Source organism: Petromyzon marinus, chromosome 4 (assembly GCF_048934315.1).
Source record: "Petromyzon marinus isolate PM22_M1 ecotype Great Lakes invasive population chromosome 4, UKy_Petmar_22M1.pri1.0, whole genome shotgun sequence".
Classification (NCBI taxonomy): domain Eukaryota; kingdom Metazoa; phylum Chordata; class Hyperoartia; order Petromyzontiformes; family Petromyzontidae; genus Petromyzon; species Petromyzon marinus.
The window spans coordinates 13,011,408-13,028,333 of record NC_133670.1 but is presented as its reverse complement, the minus strand read 5'-3'; the positions used below and the strand labels follow the sequence as shown (position 1 = coordinate 13,028,333).

Sequence of the window (16,926 nt, the reverse complement as noted above, 5' to 3'; positions counted from 1 at the left end):
AAAGTCACGTAGAATGAGAAATAAAATAATAAATTGATAAAATAAAATAACACAATAAAATTGTCACGACGTTTCGGCCACAACACAAGCGGCCTTCGTCAGGTGAAGGGACGAGACTGTCTGGAGGACAGCGCTGGAGCGAGCAAGTTAGCCGACAGAGCAAGTGAGCCGAAGGACCTCACGCACACGGCCAAACACAAAGACAGTGCCACAGAGCAGGAGGGAGCCCCACTTTAAAGAGGCTCTGGAAAAAAACCGAGACCCAGAATTGAATGGGCATTCAATCTTCCATTTTACAGCCATTTACAAGCGGGCAGAACAGGTGTTTGGATAAGGCAGACACATCCTTTACAACAAACTATTTTTCCCTGCAAACAGACAATGCCTGTCGCTGAAAAGTTAATGAACAATTGGGGACACCCGTGAAGCTATTAATATGTATTCCCTATTTTGCTTTTGACATAAAGCTGTCAGCCATTGCTTGTTGTTCAACTTTTCCAAATCAAACAGTGTGAAGCAATTCATATCGGGTTCCATTTTCGCTGGAGTGTGGTGAAAGTCTTGTTTTTAAGGGCGAGTCAGAGTGGCAGCAAAAGCAGCGGCAGCAACAGCAGCTGTGACAGCAGCAGTAGTGCAGCCTTCTTACTTCTCAGATCAACATATACAAAACTGTGAAGAACGACTCACATCAGTGATACAGTGCTCAGAGCAGGGGAGTCAAAAATATATATGTGCAACTAAATTACTTTGATATAGATACGCTCTTGCTCACACATGGTTGCGCGTGTATTTCGCTTTACGGAGGAGCACAGTGGTTAGCTCACTGCACTATTTACCTGGCGACCTAAATTTAATTCTCGACCTTGACTGATCTCAGTGGCGATGGATATCTGAACTGGTCCTGGGCCACCCCTTCATGAACATGCATTGGATCAGTATGGTGAAGCATGGTCAAAATATCATCCAGCAGTGGATTGGTAAAGGACTGGAAATTCTGTATTCATTATTTTAATTTCACTTTCAGGCATTGCATTGAATACTGCTATGAGAAGCAATACTTGTCAAGTGAATTCAAAAACAAAATTCGTACCTAAAAAATAACATAGTTCTAGGGGTGGCGCTTTACACATCTTATGTGTGTAGATTGACAAACCAAAACATTATGTTATGACATTTTTTGATGTTGATAAATAGCAGTTTTTAAAAAACACAATTAAAATATATATTATTTATACTTCCCAATAATGACAGTCTTTCATAATATGTAAATGTAGCCACGTCTCAAGACAGAGCAACAAGCATGACATGCCCATCACGTGCGGCCACCTAAAACATGGATTTATTTATTAAGTAGGAGTGGTCGCGCATTGCTTAAGTTCGATTCCCAACCATCGCTAAGGCACGTGCTTAGTGATCTATCCTGGGTCTCCACTTCACCAATGAGTGTGGACTAGCATAGGGAAGTTTGGTCAAACGATCAACATGACCAAGACAGCGGGGGGAGGCCTTCGTCCAACAACAGGGATATAATTACGACTATTATTATTATCATCATCATTATTGGAGAAGTCAGTTATAGGCAGAAGAGGGAGTCAGCAGCACGGATGGCTGGTGGGGATGTTCCAGGTTGCAGGGGGCAACAGCAGAAGAGTTCAAATCCCCTTGTAATTTCCAAACATGTCAGTGTCACCTCCAGTTATGAGATGGGGGTTTAAAATCCACGAAGGGGTGTGAGTGAACTCACCAGGTTTCCCACGAACAGGGCATTATCAAACTCCGGGGTCATGGGGTAGTGCTCCAAGGCCATGAAGAGGGTGTTGAGGATGATGCATATGGTGATGGACAAGTCCACGAAGGGGTCCATGACGATCATCTTGAGGATCTCCTTCACCTTCATCCAGAGTGAGCAGCACTCCCAGATGAGGTATTTGTTGGCAAACTTGTACCAGCACGGGGGGCAATTTTGCCTCGACTCCTCCAGCTCTGCAAATTAGCAGGCAAGCAAAACAGTGAGCGCATCTCGGGAGATGTTCAGTACAAGGTTCAAAGATCCCCCAAGTTCGGCTTTAACAGATCCTTGCTGTTAGTGAGCACCTTTTAAGGGCTGTCACAGGACATGAAGGGGTGGTGTGGCTAGCGCCATACCCGACCACCTTTGTCTCCCCATCATGCTAAGTGCTCATTTAAGTCTGAGTCTACACCGCAGATGATGTTGCCATGGCCCGGCTAGGCCAGATACACGTACGCGAGAATAATATTGCCGCACACGCATACACGTGTGGGCAAGAGTGTGCTCAAACGACAAGGCACTGCACACCTGCTCGACAACGCCTCACACCTGCTCGACAACGCTGCACGTTCACAGGTGGCAGCCGCCTGTTGCCAGGTAGCGCAGGAGCATCTGAGACCCGTGGCAGGACAGACGTGGTAGAGAGGGACGATTACCTTCCATGGTGTTGGTGAGCACGCTGATGGCGCTGTATGCCCTGTTCCGTATTATCACCGGCTCCTCCAGGAGGTCCATGGAGGTGTGCTGGGACCCACGCCTCCTCTTCTTCAGCAGCTCCGTTTCAGTTGTGGCCTGGGTCACAGTGCAACGAAAAATCACCCAGTCTCAAATTCTGTTTTTTTCCCTTACTAAATGCATTCTGTTGTGCTGTTGGCATTGCGTGCCACGATTTAAAATGTTACGCATTTGGAACTGGCAGAGCAGTGCATCATTCCGCGTTGGACTTCCATGCATCATTCCAAGATTGGACTGCGGAATGCCATACGACTGCTTCTGACTTTCGCATACCTGGAAGTTAGTCAAATTAAGTGAACACCTAATTTCACATGATTAATAATTTATGCAGTCATTGGTGACCGGGCTGACACCATCAATTCACGATGCTCAAAAACCGAGTATAATTATGGGTCGCTGAGCCTAGTTGATGAACAAAAAGGAATAGGCTTTCCAGTAATAATACAGGTGTTAAGATGTTCAAACACCAGAGACATATTGCAAAGGCATCAAGTCTGCACTAACCACACATGCTCGTGGTAAAACCTACAAACAAACATACTCGGATAATTTATGCATTGTTTTTTAAACTGGCCTACACCAGAGACAACCTTCTGCATGGCCTTGTCTGAACAGAGTTAGACCAGAGAACACCAAAGGGCGAACAGCACAAAGGCAATGCAAATATCAAAGCACTTATAGCTTGGGTTGAGTTTGCGTGGTTAATGCAGACTAGATGCCTTGCAATAGGTGTCTATTTGGTGTTTGAATATCTAAACACCTCCTGTATTATTTCTGAAAAGGGTAAAGTACATTTTTGTTCCATAACTTTTTTACCGGCAAAAAGGATCCCATAGATATTGAACACATTTTAATTATAAAGAATGTGGCCAAACTACCCTACCCATGACCGAACCGAGCGTTGAGTCTCAGCAAGGCTTTCCTGGAACAAGTAAAGCATGCGATTATGATCAAACGTAAGTAAATATGAGCCTCACATTGTCATCCGTGACGGCTTTGTCGATGACCACCTCAGGCAGCAGCAGCCCCGGAGGCGAGTTGGGAACCGAAGTTCCGGCTGGCCGGTCGACGAGTGACACCACCCCGTTGCAGTCCACCGACACGTTCATCTTGCCGTTGAGCGGTGGCAAGATGGGCGGGTTCGGCCCGGCCCAAGATAACTTGCTGCCCTGGCTGTTGCGCCTCTCGCCGTGGCCTCTCTGCGGCACGAACAGCGAGTTGCGCCGGCTGCCGGCCTCCCCGGCCATGCTCTGCAGCTCCGACTGCTCGTCGTCGGCAAAGTCATTGTCGGAGTTGTGGTCGCGCACCTTCTCTCGGAAGCTGAGCAAGCTCGTGCGGCTGCTCTTCCTCTTCGGCTTGTAGTACATGCTTATCAGGGACTGGCAGAACAATGCAGCAGAGAGGGTGGGGAAGCAACGCGCGCATTCGTGTTATCGCTGTGGCAGCGAGATGTGCAAAGGCGCAGCCCTGAAATTGCTTGCTCACGCCACTACCGGCGGAAAGGACTCCACTAGAGGGACGTCTAGCGAGCCCCTTTAGAGGTTATTTTTGGCCTTACTCATACAGAAACTGCACACGCATTCAACAAAGCTCCACACTCACCAGAAGTAGGCAATATATTTATAAATTATATTTCTTTCTCGTGTAATTAGTGACAGGGCTAAGTCACTGAACTTAAGCACGTCTTAATCTCAGGAGGCTGCTTGGGCTTTTGAAGGAGAATCTCCGCAGCGATGGTTCACTGTGGTGGCATTGGCTGCGAAAGCCTCAGGCAATAAAACCCCACTCGAAACAATGCACGCGATATAACGTGTACACATTATGCTAGAGCATACGCGCGCCAAAGGAAGCTCTTGCCCAGCGCTGAACTCGTGTAACTGCCGATGCAAGGCAGTGACCTCACAAATGTGGACATGGGCGTTAGGACAAGGGCATTCGCCACACTGGTCTAGTATGGGGAAGTATTTGAAATAAAATTGACAAGACAAACAAACAACTTGTTTACATTTAAGATTAACTTTATTTAGTTTAAACCAGGTGATAACTCAAGAGACTAGGATAGTGTCATTTGCAAGCCTGACCTGGGGCATTAGTCTGCCAATAGGGGGCAATTATTGTTATGTATAATCCCAATTTTGTAATCTGTTGGTCATTTTCGAATTTGGCAAATTGGGATCCCGACGCCAGCACACGCCAGTGGGTCTATACTTGTGAATGACGTCAGGGGATCTCTGACGCCCATTGTGAAGCAGCTTTACTACATTATGATCATTACACCCCCAGTTATAATCAGGGTGGCTGCTGGATTTGAACTGTGAATCTCTGCAATAAGCAGTGAATGTACTCCTGTTAGGCCGTGTCACTATCCATAGTTCAAACTACATGGCGCTAAAGTAGTTATAAAGCTGGGAAAAACTTTTGACAACGTTTTGGTTTTTGTTTGAGGAATACATGAGCAAGTTTTTGTTTATAGCAAGCTTTTGTTCGAATAAAAAAAATGTATAACTGTTTAAATATTTAAAAAAATCCCAGATTTATAACTACATTAACGCCGTGCCGTTTCAACTAAACATGAAGTTTACGCCATCTCTACGCCTTTTTGTTTAAACAGAAATGTGCTTCTCTTAATTTCACCAGGTTCACAAGGGTGCTGTGAATGTCCTACGCACAAAATGGACACTCCACAATGTGAATGTGGTGAACGACTTCAAATGAAAGAACATTGAAGGAATGGCCGTCCACTGTCACCCATTCCCTGGAAACATGAATTTTACTCTCAAAACTCTTGACTGAATAGCAAAAATTAAACATCAAACTCTAAATTGTTGCTTGTCTGATGTGTGACATCATCATAATTTCACCCAATTTAGCATTGTGAACAATTTTATCAGCATCTTCCTGGTGTTAAATTAACAAATAAGTCACATTTTCATGACATCATCGGCCATTGTCAATCCACCGCTGAATAAAGGCCTCTGCCGAGCCGCTGCCATCTCTGGCAATTCTGCGTTGCAATTTCTCATTTAAAGTTACAGTTAATTTTCCATTCCGGCTCAGATGAGGTCTCCGTACGCCGTGCGCATCACACGAAGGAACCCCCAGGTTCATGTTGGGACAACACCTGCGCAGTGCTGTCCACACAAACGCACTCCACGCTCACCCTGAATGGCACCTCAAAAAGCTTTTTTTTAATCGATTTTGACCAATCATAATCTAATGCTGGTAACTCCCAAATGCATGCCCAGGCAATATGAGGATTACATTCCGCTCTGAATAGAAACTTGAGAGGAGGTTGTGTGGGTTCACAATTCACGTAACGTCAACGTGACTAATGTGATGCGTTTTAGTTTCTGGGACACTCAACCACATGATGTTCACGATAACTGCATTGCACCCACTCACTCTTAGAGCTCAGAAGCCAAGGCTATTATTTTTAGCCTCACCTGCACCCATAGACTCACTATCCCTAAGTAACCTTTTGCCGTAATATAAAAATAAAATAGCACTAGGGGGTGCAGCAGTTCCAACAGTGTTCGCTGTTGGAAGATCACGTAGATCAAATTTTAGGCTTCACACCTATGAAGTCAATGGAATAAGTGAACCACTCTGTGGAAGGTTAACGGTCATTGTGATTTGGCAAGTCTCTCTTCATCACAAACATTTCCAACAAGGGCGCAAGGCTGTAAGCAGAAAACCACTTGTACTTTTTCTCTCCACAAAGTCCACAAGGTCTAGGCATAATGCAATTTCATTTTTATTTGTCTTTTCTAGAATCTGATAAGAGTGCTGGAGAGGGGGCTCAGCCCGGTGGTCGAGCCTCAGATTCAGGAGGAACAATGTGGATTCTTTATCATTAGACCTCCTTTGCTAGTACCAAAATGTAATAATAGGGTTTTTCCCCTTTCTTCTGGCAACAAAACTGAAACCTTTTTACAAGGATTCATGTCTGCATTAACCACAATACCTGCAGTCAAAATGCAAACAAAAAACATACTATGATAATATATGCATTGTCCTTGAAACTGATTCAGTTTTGTTGCCAGAAGAAAGGGGAAAAACCCTATTATTACATTTTGGTACTAGCAAAGGAGGTCTAATGATGTAGATGCTCAACCCCAAGCCCTCATTACTTTGATAGTGCATTGTCTTTGAGCTGTACGCCGTCTGGCGTCATCTGGTCGAGCACCAATTGCGTCGAGGCACAAAAGAAAGCCGTCCCTTGGTGTGGACTGCAATGTCTTGTGGGTGGTGCTGTGAGAGTATGATGCACTGTTTCCACTTTTGTGCGCTATCCGGTCCCTCTATTCCCAGAGTGAGAGTTGTGTCCAGATTTTTGTTGTAAAATCAAAGTCGTTTACTTATGTTTGTGATTTTCATGGACATGATATCAAGGTGCAGCCGAAGTATGGACAGTATCCAGTACGGGGGCATGGAGATACCATCGCTGCTTTTTGCAGATGATGTTGTCCTCTTTGCCTCATCAGTCTGTGACCTCCAGCGTGCACATGAACGGTTTGATGGTGGTGTATTGTTTTCTCCAGGTGCGGGGGGAACAGCTGCCCTCAGGGTCTCTTTTGAGAGTGATGGGAAGTGGGAGCGGGAGATCGGCCAGCGGATCGGTGTGGCATCCACAGTGTTGCGGGCACTGTACCGATCCGTGGTAGTGAAGCGGGAGCTGAGTTCTTGAACAAAGCTCGCGGTTTACAAGTAGATCTACATTCCCACCCTCACTTATGGTCAAGAGCTTTGGGTGGTGACCGATAGGATGAGATCGTTGGTATAAGGGGCCGAAATTAGGTTTCTCTGCAGGGTTGCCGGGCTCACTCTCCGTGATTGGGTGAGGAGTTCGGTAATCCAATCCGGTGGAGCCTCAGAGTCGAGCCGCTGCTCCTCCAGTTCGAGAGGAGCCATTTGAGGTGGTTCGGGCACTTGGTAAGGATGCTCCCCAGTAGACTCCCCCTGGAACTCTACCGGGAATGTCCCACTGGGCGAAGACCCCGGGGCCGGCCCAGGACACGCTGGCGGGACTATGCTGCTCAGATAACCTGGGAACGCCTGGGAATTCCCCAGGAAGAGCTAGAGTCCTTGTATCGTAGTGTAGTGTATAGTAGTGTAATAGTGTATAGTTAGTGTACAATGTAGTAGTGTATAGTAGTATATAGTGTCGTAGCGTATAGGAGTGTAGTGTATAGTCGTGTAGTAGTGCATAGTAATGTAGTGCTGGAGTCTGTGGCCAGGGAAAAGGGAGGTCTGGACCACCCTACTCAACACGCTGCCACTGCGACCCTCACCAGGACAAGCGGACTGAGAAACGAACGAACATGCTCAAGAGTCGAACACCAGCGTTTGGCTTTCCCTCTCTCTGACGGACTAATTGACGGTGTTCATCTCTCCAAAGTTGTTGTTATAATTACACTTTCTGTGCCATTTTCTTTTGTCAGAGCACAAGCTTCTGAGTCACGTGTCGTGGCCGGAAATTTCCACCAAGTGAAAACTGTCTTCTTTAGGCACATTGTTACGATGCTTTTCATAACCAGATTTAAATCCCCAAAAGCACTTCATCCTGATATGACTCGTCTCTTAATTTTTATCCTGGTATGCCTTCAATAATCAACCTATATACTCTATGTATGTTTAACTTTTTTTCGCACCGTACGTAGCCAACCATGCTAATGGGAGGTGTGGGAGAAGGACAACAAGCTAAAACTATGTACATGATCTACTGTGTTTTCCAGTTGTATCCCTACAACTTCACACAAACTTGTTGTGTATTCTTTTTGTATGACTCTGGGTTACCTTGAGCCCAACTTTGCAGCCGTCTCTGTTAAGCTCTTAAATCATTTCCCATCGTTAATTTTAATTGGATGGTATAAAGACTGTGTAGTTAGTAAATCGGAGATGGTAAATACTGGACGATTAATTCTTAATGTCATGCATAACACCTTAAATGTTTTAAATAATGTAACGTAGTACGTTATCGTACATTATATTTTATACTGTACTATTATATTATGTATTGTCACAATATGATATGTTATACTGTGTATACATGTACTATAAAATTGTTATGTTGTGTTATATTATAATGTACTGTCATAATATAGTACATTATGTTAGCTGGGTGGATCTGCATGGAGCTGGGTGAATCTGCGTGGAGCTGGGTGAATCTGCGTGGAGCTGCTTGATCTGTGTGGAGCTGGGTGGATCTGGGTGAAAGTGGGTAGAGCTGGGTAGTTATGGGTGGATCTATGTGGAGCTGCGTGGATCTGTGTGGAGCTGCGTGGATCTGGGTGGAGCTGGGAGGAGCTGGGTGGATCTGTGTGGATCTGCATGGAGCTGGGTGGATCTGGGTGAAAGTGGATAGAATTGAGTACATCTGTGTGGAGCTGGGTGTAGCTGTGTGTAGCTGGGTGGAGCTGGGTGGAGCTGGGTGAATCTGTGTGGATCTGGGTGGATTTGTGTGGAGCTGGGTAGATCTGCGTGGAGTCGGGTGGATCTGCGTGGAGCTGGGTTGATCTGCGTGGATTTGTGTGGATCTGCATGGAGCTGGGTGGAGCTGGGCGGATCTGGGTGGAGCTGGGTTGATCTGGGTGAAAGTGAGTAGAGCTGGGTGGATATGTGTGGATCTGCATGAAGCTGGGTTGATATTGGTGAAAGTGGGTAGAGCTGGGTGGATATGTGTGGATCTGCGTGAAGCTGAGTGGAGCTGGGTGGAGCTGGGTTGATCTTGCTTTACCTCTCGGTGCGTCGAGTACTTGCGGCTGCCGCGTAGACTGCCCGGCTTGCGGAGCATGCTTTCCTCCGACACCGACTTGGGGATCTTCTCGTCGTCTCTCTTTTCCTCCCCCTCCTCCGAGTCGCTCTTCTGCCTCTGCTTTTTTCTCTGATTCCTGCTCTCATTGGCGCTCTTGGAGCTCAGGCGTGACTCCTCGGATGAGCTCCGGGACAGGGGCTCGCTGTCCGCTGTGCCCCCCTGGCGCGGCAATCCACACCCAAGTGTGCACAACACGAGACACAACACAATGTGTATTTATATAGTGCTACGCAATACACAACACAATGTGAATTTACAATTCGCTATGCAATACACAACACAATTGCATTTTACATAGCGCAATGCAATACACGAGACAATTGGCTTTATATAGCATAACACAATAGACAACACGATGTGGATTTATAAAGCGTAACACAATACACAATACGAAGTGAATATATATTGCGCAATGCAATGCACGTAAAAAGGCAACCACATCTCAAAATATAATACAAGACAGTGGCACATGTGCATCATGGGGAAAAGAGACATTAATATAGTAGAGAACGAGTACAGGATCCTCAAAGAATATTACACAATGAACACATTAGGTATTTAACGGTCGTAAAGAAACACACGCAAATAAAAAAACTGAGCAAACGTAACATCAGAGGAAGAGGCGTCAGAAACGGTTAGGTACGGGTGCAAGTAAGCTGTTTATTTAGCCTAAAAAAGACAAAGACACATGCAAATTGAAAAAAGACATTGCAAACATGTAGCAAGAGGCGCCAGAAGAAGTTAGGTACATGTACTCGGAGAATACATGTACAAGTATTCTCCGTGATTTTGTGTTTAATAGGGGAGTAAAGAGGTGGAGGGAAGGGAGGGGATGGAGCTATACATCTGTGGCAAGGGTATTCCAGAAATGTGGAGCAGCAAGGTGGAAATACTTTTTTTTTTACCAAACATGGTTTTAGCAAATTGATTTTTTTTGTAGGAATAAGGAGGCACTTCTGAGGCTACGGTAGGGAGTTCGAGAAACTAAGTAGTGCTTGAGGTAATTGGCGGATTTGTTTAAGAGGAACTTTAGGATGCAGACAACCCCATGATGATCCTTTCCGGATATCCAGGGGGGAGAGATTTGAGTTAGTGTACAGGTTGCAATGATGAGTTCTATGGGGTAAGGGGCAAAACGGAGAACAGAGCAGTATCATGAAGTGAGATCTTTTCAGGAAGATTAAGAAGCTAGGTGGTAGATGGTGTCACAATAATCAAATATGGGCAGGATGGTGGCACTAACTATATTCAGATGGAGTTGTAGCATGAATCAACATTTGATTTAGCTTGTTGGCTATATTGCCAATGTGGGTCTTGAAAGACAATTTCGAGCACAGAATGACTACATATTTAGGGTGAGTCCAGAGCCACAATTAAAGGATAAATATGGACCAAAGCACATTATTAAAGTAACGATAACAATACAAATCAAGTTGATGTCACAGCCAAACCTCACCAACACTCGCTACCCTCCGCCAGATCCAGCAGCTGCTGCAGTCAACATGCAACCCCCAAGATCTGCCCCGGCAATATCCCTCCACCATCTGTTCTGAGGTCTTCCTCATTGGTCTCCGGATCGGTGGGGACCACAGCAATTATAATGCACTGAAACTGCACACATTTAGCCCTGTAACCCCAATCACCACCTCAGATGTTGGTAACAGGCAGAATCCTCCATAGGATATTTGAGGTCGATGGCCAACACGGGCGCTCATCCTCAGTCAAATTGCTCACCCCATTCCCCAGATCCTCCTGCTGCCTCTTGAGCTGCTCCATCATGGCCTGGAACTCACGGTCCTTCTTGTCGGCCTCCTGCATGGTGGCCTGGTTCTGCTCCTCGTAGGCCATGGCTACTACGGCCAGGATGAGGTTGATGAGGTAAAAGGAGCCCAGGAAGATGACCACCATGAAGAAGATCATGTACGGCTTGCCAGCTGCCCTCAGAGTCTGGGAGGGTACAGAATGCAAGGCGACATTCAGCTGTGCAAGGGGAAGAAGTGGCAAACGTTGAAGATTCACGGCAACGTTTTACCCCTCAGTAGCAATTGCGCATCACCCCAATGGCAAGTATCTCTGATCAATGTCACCGTCATCGTTATCATCATCCCTACTGATGTCATCAATGTAATCAACATCACTGTCAGCACTACCATCATCACTGTTGTTGTTATTATCCTCACCACCACAACCACCACCACAATCATCATCCTTATAATCATCATCACCATTCAACCTCAGATAATATATTATTTTGATCATCGTCACCATCATTATGTTCCAGGCATGGTGGTGGTGTTAGTGTACATCTGTCATCCAGTACAATAGGTCCTTGCTTAACGTGTGTTCACACAACGCGTTTTCACTATAACAGGGTTCTTCCATGAGGGGACACTTTTCGCACAAGAAGGAATGCTCCCGTTATAAAGCGGTTTCTGAGTGGTCGATGACGAACTACTTTCCTGAGCCTCACAGCGGAGAATTTTATTTTGCTTAACGCGGCACTTTGCATGAACGCACCTACCACGTTAAACGAGGAATTACTGTATTTTTTTTGAGGTTCAGTGTCACACCAAATCTGCAATACTCTGAGGTGGCCAGCAGATGGAAGTACAGCAAGTAGGCTCCTGACCAACCTGTACGATTTTTGTCGTGTAATTTCCTCATAATGCATGGGTTTTCTACAAATACTCCCATTTCCTCTCCAATGCAGAATATTAAATGTACAAAAATGGCAATCATTGTAACAGACAGCCTTGCTGATAACGAGTTTTACACTAAGCAAGGCAGTCCTGAACAAATAAATCCACAGCTGCCACAATTTGTTTACTATCTTCACCTCAAACCGTACCATAATCGGAACTAGGTGAACAAAAAAAGGGCAACTGCCTTTACCAGCTGGTAGAGGTTCTCCCAGTAGTCCTGCGTCATGAGGCGGAACAGCGACAGGAAGGCCCAGCTGAAGGTGTCGAAGCTCGTGTAGCCATAGTTGGGGTTGCGTCCTCCCTTGACGCAGACGAACTTCTCTGGACAGGAACTACACACGGGGGTGGGTTATGATGAGCATTGGTGGGTGGGTCGAGGCCTCGACAAACTTTGCTCGACAGCTGTGATGGTAGAAATAGGTTTTACCCTTTTAACTGGCACAAAAACTGACACCTTTATTCAAGGCATCATGTTTGCAAAAAACACAACACAAGCAGTCAAAATGCAAACAAAAGAGACAACTCTGATAATAATATGCACTGTCCTTGAATTTGATTGGTCCACACCCGAGACGGCTTTTCTTAGAGCCTAGTCTCCACTGGTGTTGGACCAGAAGACGCCAAAAGGCGTCTCGGGTGTGGACCAATCAAATTCAAGGACAGTGCATATTATTATCAGAATTGTCTCTTTTGTTTGCATTTTGACTGCTTGTATTGTGGTTATTGCAAACATGATGCCTTGAATAAAGGTGTCAGTTTTTGTGCCAGTTAAAAGGGTAAAACCTATTCCTATATCTTGTTGCTGGCAAAGGAGGTCTCATAATGTAAAAGCTGTGATGGTGTTCTCAACAATGTTGTGACAGAAAAATAATAAAAATATCAATAACAAATTTCTCTAGCTACATGACTTTACTGAAAGACCCAAAGAATATGAATTCCTGCAGTCACGAAAGCTTTAAGTCAATGTTGTAACATTTACTTGTACGGTTTATTTCCATCGACAGTGCCGTACAATTCTGCGGATGGCGTTTATGCCCGGGCGTAACCAACTCCATATTTCCAGTGCTCTCACACCAGTCTACCCTATAGCTTCACAATAGCCACCTCTCCACATACTCTCTTACACCGAGATCTCTGGGACAACGGTCTCTTTAAGATATCTCAAATATATCCCTCATGCATACCCATTCAAGTCCTACAAATGGGTATGCATTAAAATCCCACATTTTGCCCTCTGTCCATATTTTTCAACTTAGCCATTCATTCTTAATTAAGAAACCTCTCTACATGAAATCCCATAGGCATGCCATAACAACCCACTTTAAGCATTTCTCCAGTAATATGACAGACTCCAACAACATTGCTTCTCTTAAAACTGCTTTCCTCCGCGGTGATGACGACCGCTTTTGTGCTGCGATCGAAACGTCGTGAGTTTTTTCCTTTCATTATTTAAAAAAAAATTATTTTATTTTTCTATCGACGTGACTTTACCGAAAGAACCAAGAATATGCTTTACCTCCAAATTGAGTTTCCTCAATTGAATTTAAAGCTTCCCTTGATTGGTGGGTCGGCAATCAGAGCTGAGAGCAACTGGCATCCGGCTGAGAAACTGGAGAAGTGGACTTACACAGCTGCACAAATATGACTTCACCGAATGGATCCTACACTCATTGGAATCAGACAAGAAAAATATGAAAAGCCACCCTAATTGAAGTACCCCAAGGTATTGGCTTCAAAAAGAGGAGTTTGAGACATTGGTAAGATGCATATGAGTTATTGATCAAAGATGGCTCTCAACCTCACTGACATTTTTTTTAATCCAACGGTCCTCGTCCCTCCTCACTCCAGCCTGGCTGAACGACTCTTCTCATGGTCTGATCAAAAATCTCCCCAGAAGCACAGCCCTTACCTGTCCTGGGGTTTACTCCCAGGCAGCCACGAGCAGCTAGTAGGGTTCCAAGCATTAGGATCTCCCACATTTGATCAAGGTTTTCAAGATAAACAAGCTACTCAAACCATATCTAGACTCCCTGAAAACTCGCTGGAGACACGTTCACCATGCAGCTTCTCAAGATCCAGTCTGGGAGAACCAGATATCACAATCCCCTTGGACTTCAAATGAAGCCTGAGAGAGGCCCTTTCAAAATGTTGTCTATGTCGAATGACTTAGGCTGTCTACAAGCATGTGGTCGATTTCCTTCACTGCCTTTCCAGCAGTGGACATCCAGGTCAAGCAGTAGAGGTCAGAACTCTTCAACCAGGAGCCAGTGATTCTCACATCGCAAGCCATCTAGAAGTGGTATTTCAGACGCCAGACCCATGGGGACCAATACTGATAGCCAACATTATCCGCACCATTAGAACCGTTGAAGTCACTGGGTGTCGCATTGCCCACATATCAGTGGAAATTCTAGACTCAGTGGCGCCCGTCTCCTCTCTGGGCTGCCGTACAGACGCCATTCTATGACTTGATCAAGTACCAGCCCTGTGTATTGCAGTATAACGCCATTGGTTTCTATGGTACTCCCCTGCCATTTCTTGCCGTATATAACTGTGGATCTGTGTGGTGATTCATCTGCCTGACTAGGCGCCATTCTAGCTAGCCATGCAGGAACACTTGCAGGTGATAATCCTCTGGTTCAGAGGGGACCTAAAGCTCACGAAAGGGAAGGTCCACTTTATAACTTGAGTAGGCCCACTATAACCACTAACTGGTCATGTTTAATGATAGTTAACCCATTTATATCGATCATGTTCTCATTCCTGGTCCCCCCTTGTTTCACCAGACTTCTCAAGACAGCCGTGGGCCAGCGTTTGCTATGTCCACACAATTCTTATCTCGGGTTACACCAGTGTTGTTAGTAGCTGCCCCCCCCCCAACCCCAAAGGCTGACGACCGTTCCAATTAAACATATTCTTCTGTGCGTGTTGTAAAATGTGTAACTGCGTTTCTGTAAACGTGCACGAATGCACGATTGGACACATCAAGGTCAGCTTGCTGCATGGGCGTGGGCAACGTGCCACCGGGTGCCGATAAATTGCGTTAAATGCCTAGCCACTGCGAGGCTGTGCAGAGTTAGGATTTCAGTTATGAGAGGGTTCACTTGAGGCCAGAGTAAATAATTAGATTATTATCGATCGTTGAAGGATAGCATGTGCGTTCATACTCACCCGGCATCAGATCCATTTCCACACAGGAGAGCATCCTTACTCCCTTCCAGTTTGTACTGATTATCTGCAAGGAACAGTTTAACGGGAACAAGTCGGCACGATTAAGCTCATCCACGCCCACGAATGTCTCCGCCTGCCCTTCACATTCAAATATTTATCCTGTGGTGTCACATAGCTTAGATCCACGTCACAGCTTAATCCCGTATCCTGTATCCGAGAAAACAAATGTTACGGATTCAAGGGGCAAATTCATTGAAAACGATATACGTAAATGAATACTGGCCCACATACTGCCATAGGTGAGGGTGGCCAAACATCCTAATGCAGGGACCTTCCTGCAAACGTGTGGCTTGCCAAGGGTAAATATCTGGCAATATTGTTTATTATGAATATTATGTAACAGCACTGCACCAACGTCATTGCACTCAGTCGACCATTGTCTCTGGGTTGTGAGTCAAACACGAATGACACAATGCATGATTTAAGAGCACCTGTCAAAAGTACTACAGCACCGATTAGCACAATACACAACAATTGAGTGGATTTCAGAATTTCGTGCCAAGCCGAGGGGGAGGGAGTGCTTTTCAAGCGACATGCGTGCGCCCGTGACTGAAGCTCCAGGCAGCATCCTTGCCCAGAGGATTTCATGTGAGGATACAGCCACGGAAGCTTCTCTTTGCTAAGTCAGAGTGGGGCCCAGCCTCTCTCTCTGGGTACAGTAGAGACATATACAAAGATCCCCCATGTAGTCTTTAACAGAGTGTTGGGGCAAGTGGTGTTAGCAAGCACCTATGAAGGCCGGCATGGCACACGAGGGGGTGGGTGGCCAACACCATCACGTGGAATACCCAGATTCTCAGTGAGCAATGCACGATAGAGCTGGGGAACAGAGGGGCAGCCACATTTTTAAAGTTCTGGTTGTACGAGCAGCTAATGGTTCCTGGTGGTTAATGGTTAGATTACAGATATGATCCACAGAAGTTTGCTCTCCACTTCTTCCCAAACAAGAGAAGTTGTATGCTTTAATGACATTAAATCTACTCAACTGCTGACTACATGACTCGGTACTGGGCCTACTGTTCATGCGTTACTGTGTATTGGAAAGTACCGTCATCGGCATGATCACCAATCATGTCACCTCACTAAAATTACAAACATGCGGATTCAAATATGCAATTATTCACTGTGTAACAAAAAAATTTGTTCCTGAGTAGTAAGTGTTATTTTCCAATTGCTTATGCCTCAAAAGTACAGAAAATGGCTCTTGAACACGACTAGAGACCCACAACGCCCACAGTCACGGCGCCCCTGCAGCGTTGATGGAGGATAGCGGGGGGGGGCAGCACTTGCTGTCCTTCCTGGCCCCCTGGCACTTAGCGATCCCAACAGTCTGTGTTGCAACGGCCGCATCGACGATGTGGGATCGCGGAACCTAGAGCCCATGGCTACGACAAGGGCCTTGCCTTCGTTGTTGACGTAGTTTTCCCAGTTGAAGGGCTCGGCGGTCTCGTTGAACTCCGTGACATTGGTCTGGTTGGCAATCGGCCAGAGGATGCACTTGTGCCGCAGGTTCCCCATGAAGAGCTGCAGGCCGATGAGCGCGAACACGCTCAGGCAGAATACGGTGAGGATCATCACGTCCGACAACTGCTTCACCGCCTGGATGAGGGCACCTACGATCGTCTTTAGGCCTGAGGATGGTGGGGGAGGGGGGC

The 16,926-nt window shown here is 45.8% G+C and overlaps 1 protein-coding gene across 4 annotated transcripts in view; it reads right to left on the bottom strand.

Annotated features, from left to right (window-relative positions):
* The window catches only part of LOC116938683 (sodium channel protein type 2 subunit alpha), a 92,089-nt gene that overhangs the window by 52,227 nt on the left and 22,936 nt on the right, over positions 1-16,926 (bottom strand). For all 4 annotated transcript variants that reach the window (XM_076056996.1, XM_076056993.1, XM_076057004.1 and 1 more), the window contains 8 exons: positions 16,675-16,902; positions 15,212-15,275; positions 12,231-12,372; positions 11,073-11,285; positions 9,261-9,497; positions 3,502-3,903; positions 2,446-2,581; positions 1,745-1,983 (listed from right to left, as the gene is read on the bottom strand). In XM_076056996.1, the coding sequence (XP_075913111.1) occupies positions 1,745-1,983; positions 2,446-2,581; positions 3,502-3,903; positions 9,261-9,497; positions 11,073-11,285; positions 12,231-12,372; positions 15,212-15,275; positions 16,675-16,902 (1,661 nt within the window). The remainder of the gene's footprint in view (positions 1-1,744; positions 1,984-2,445; positions 2,582-3,501; positions 3,904-9,260; positions 9,498-11,072; positions 11,286-12,230; positions 12,373-15,211; positions 15,276-16,674; positions 16,903-16,926) is intronic.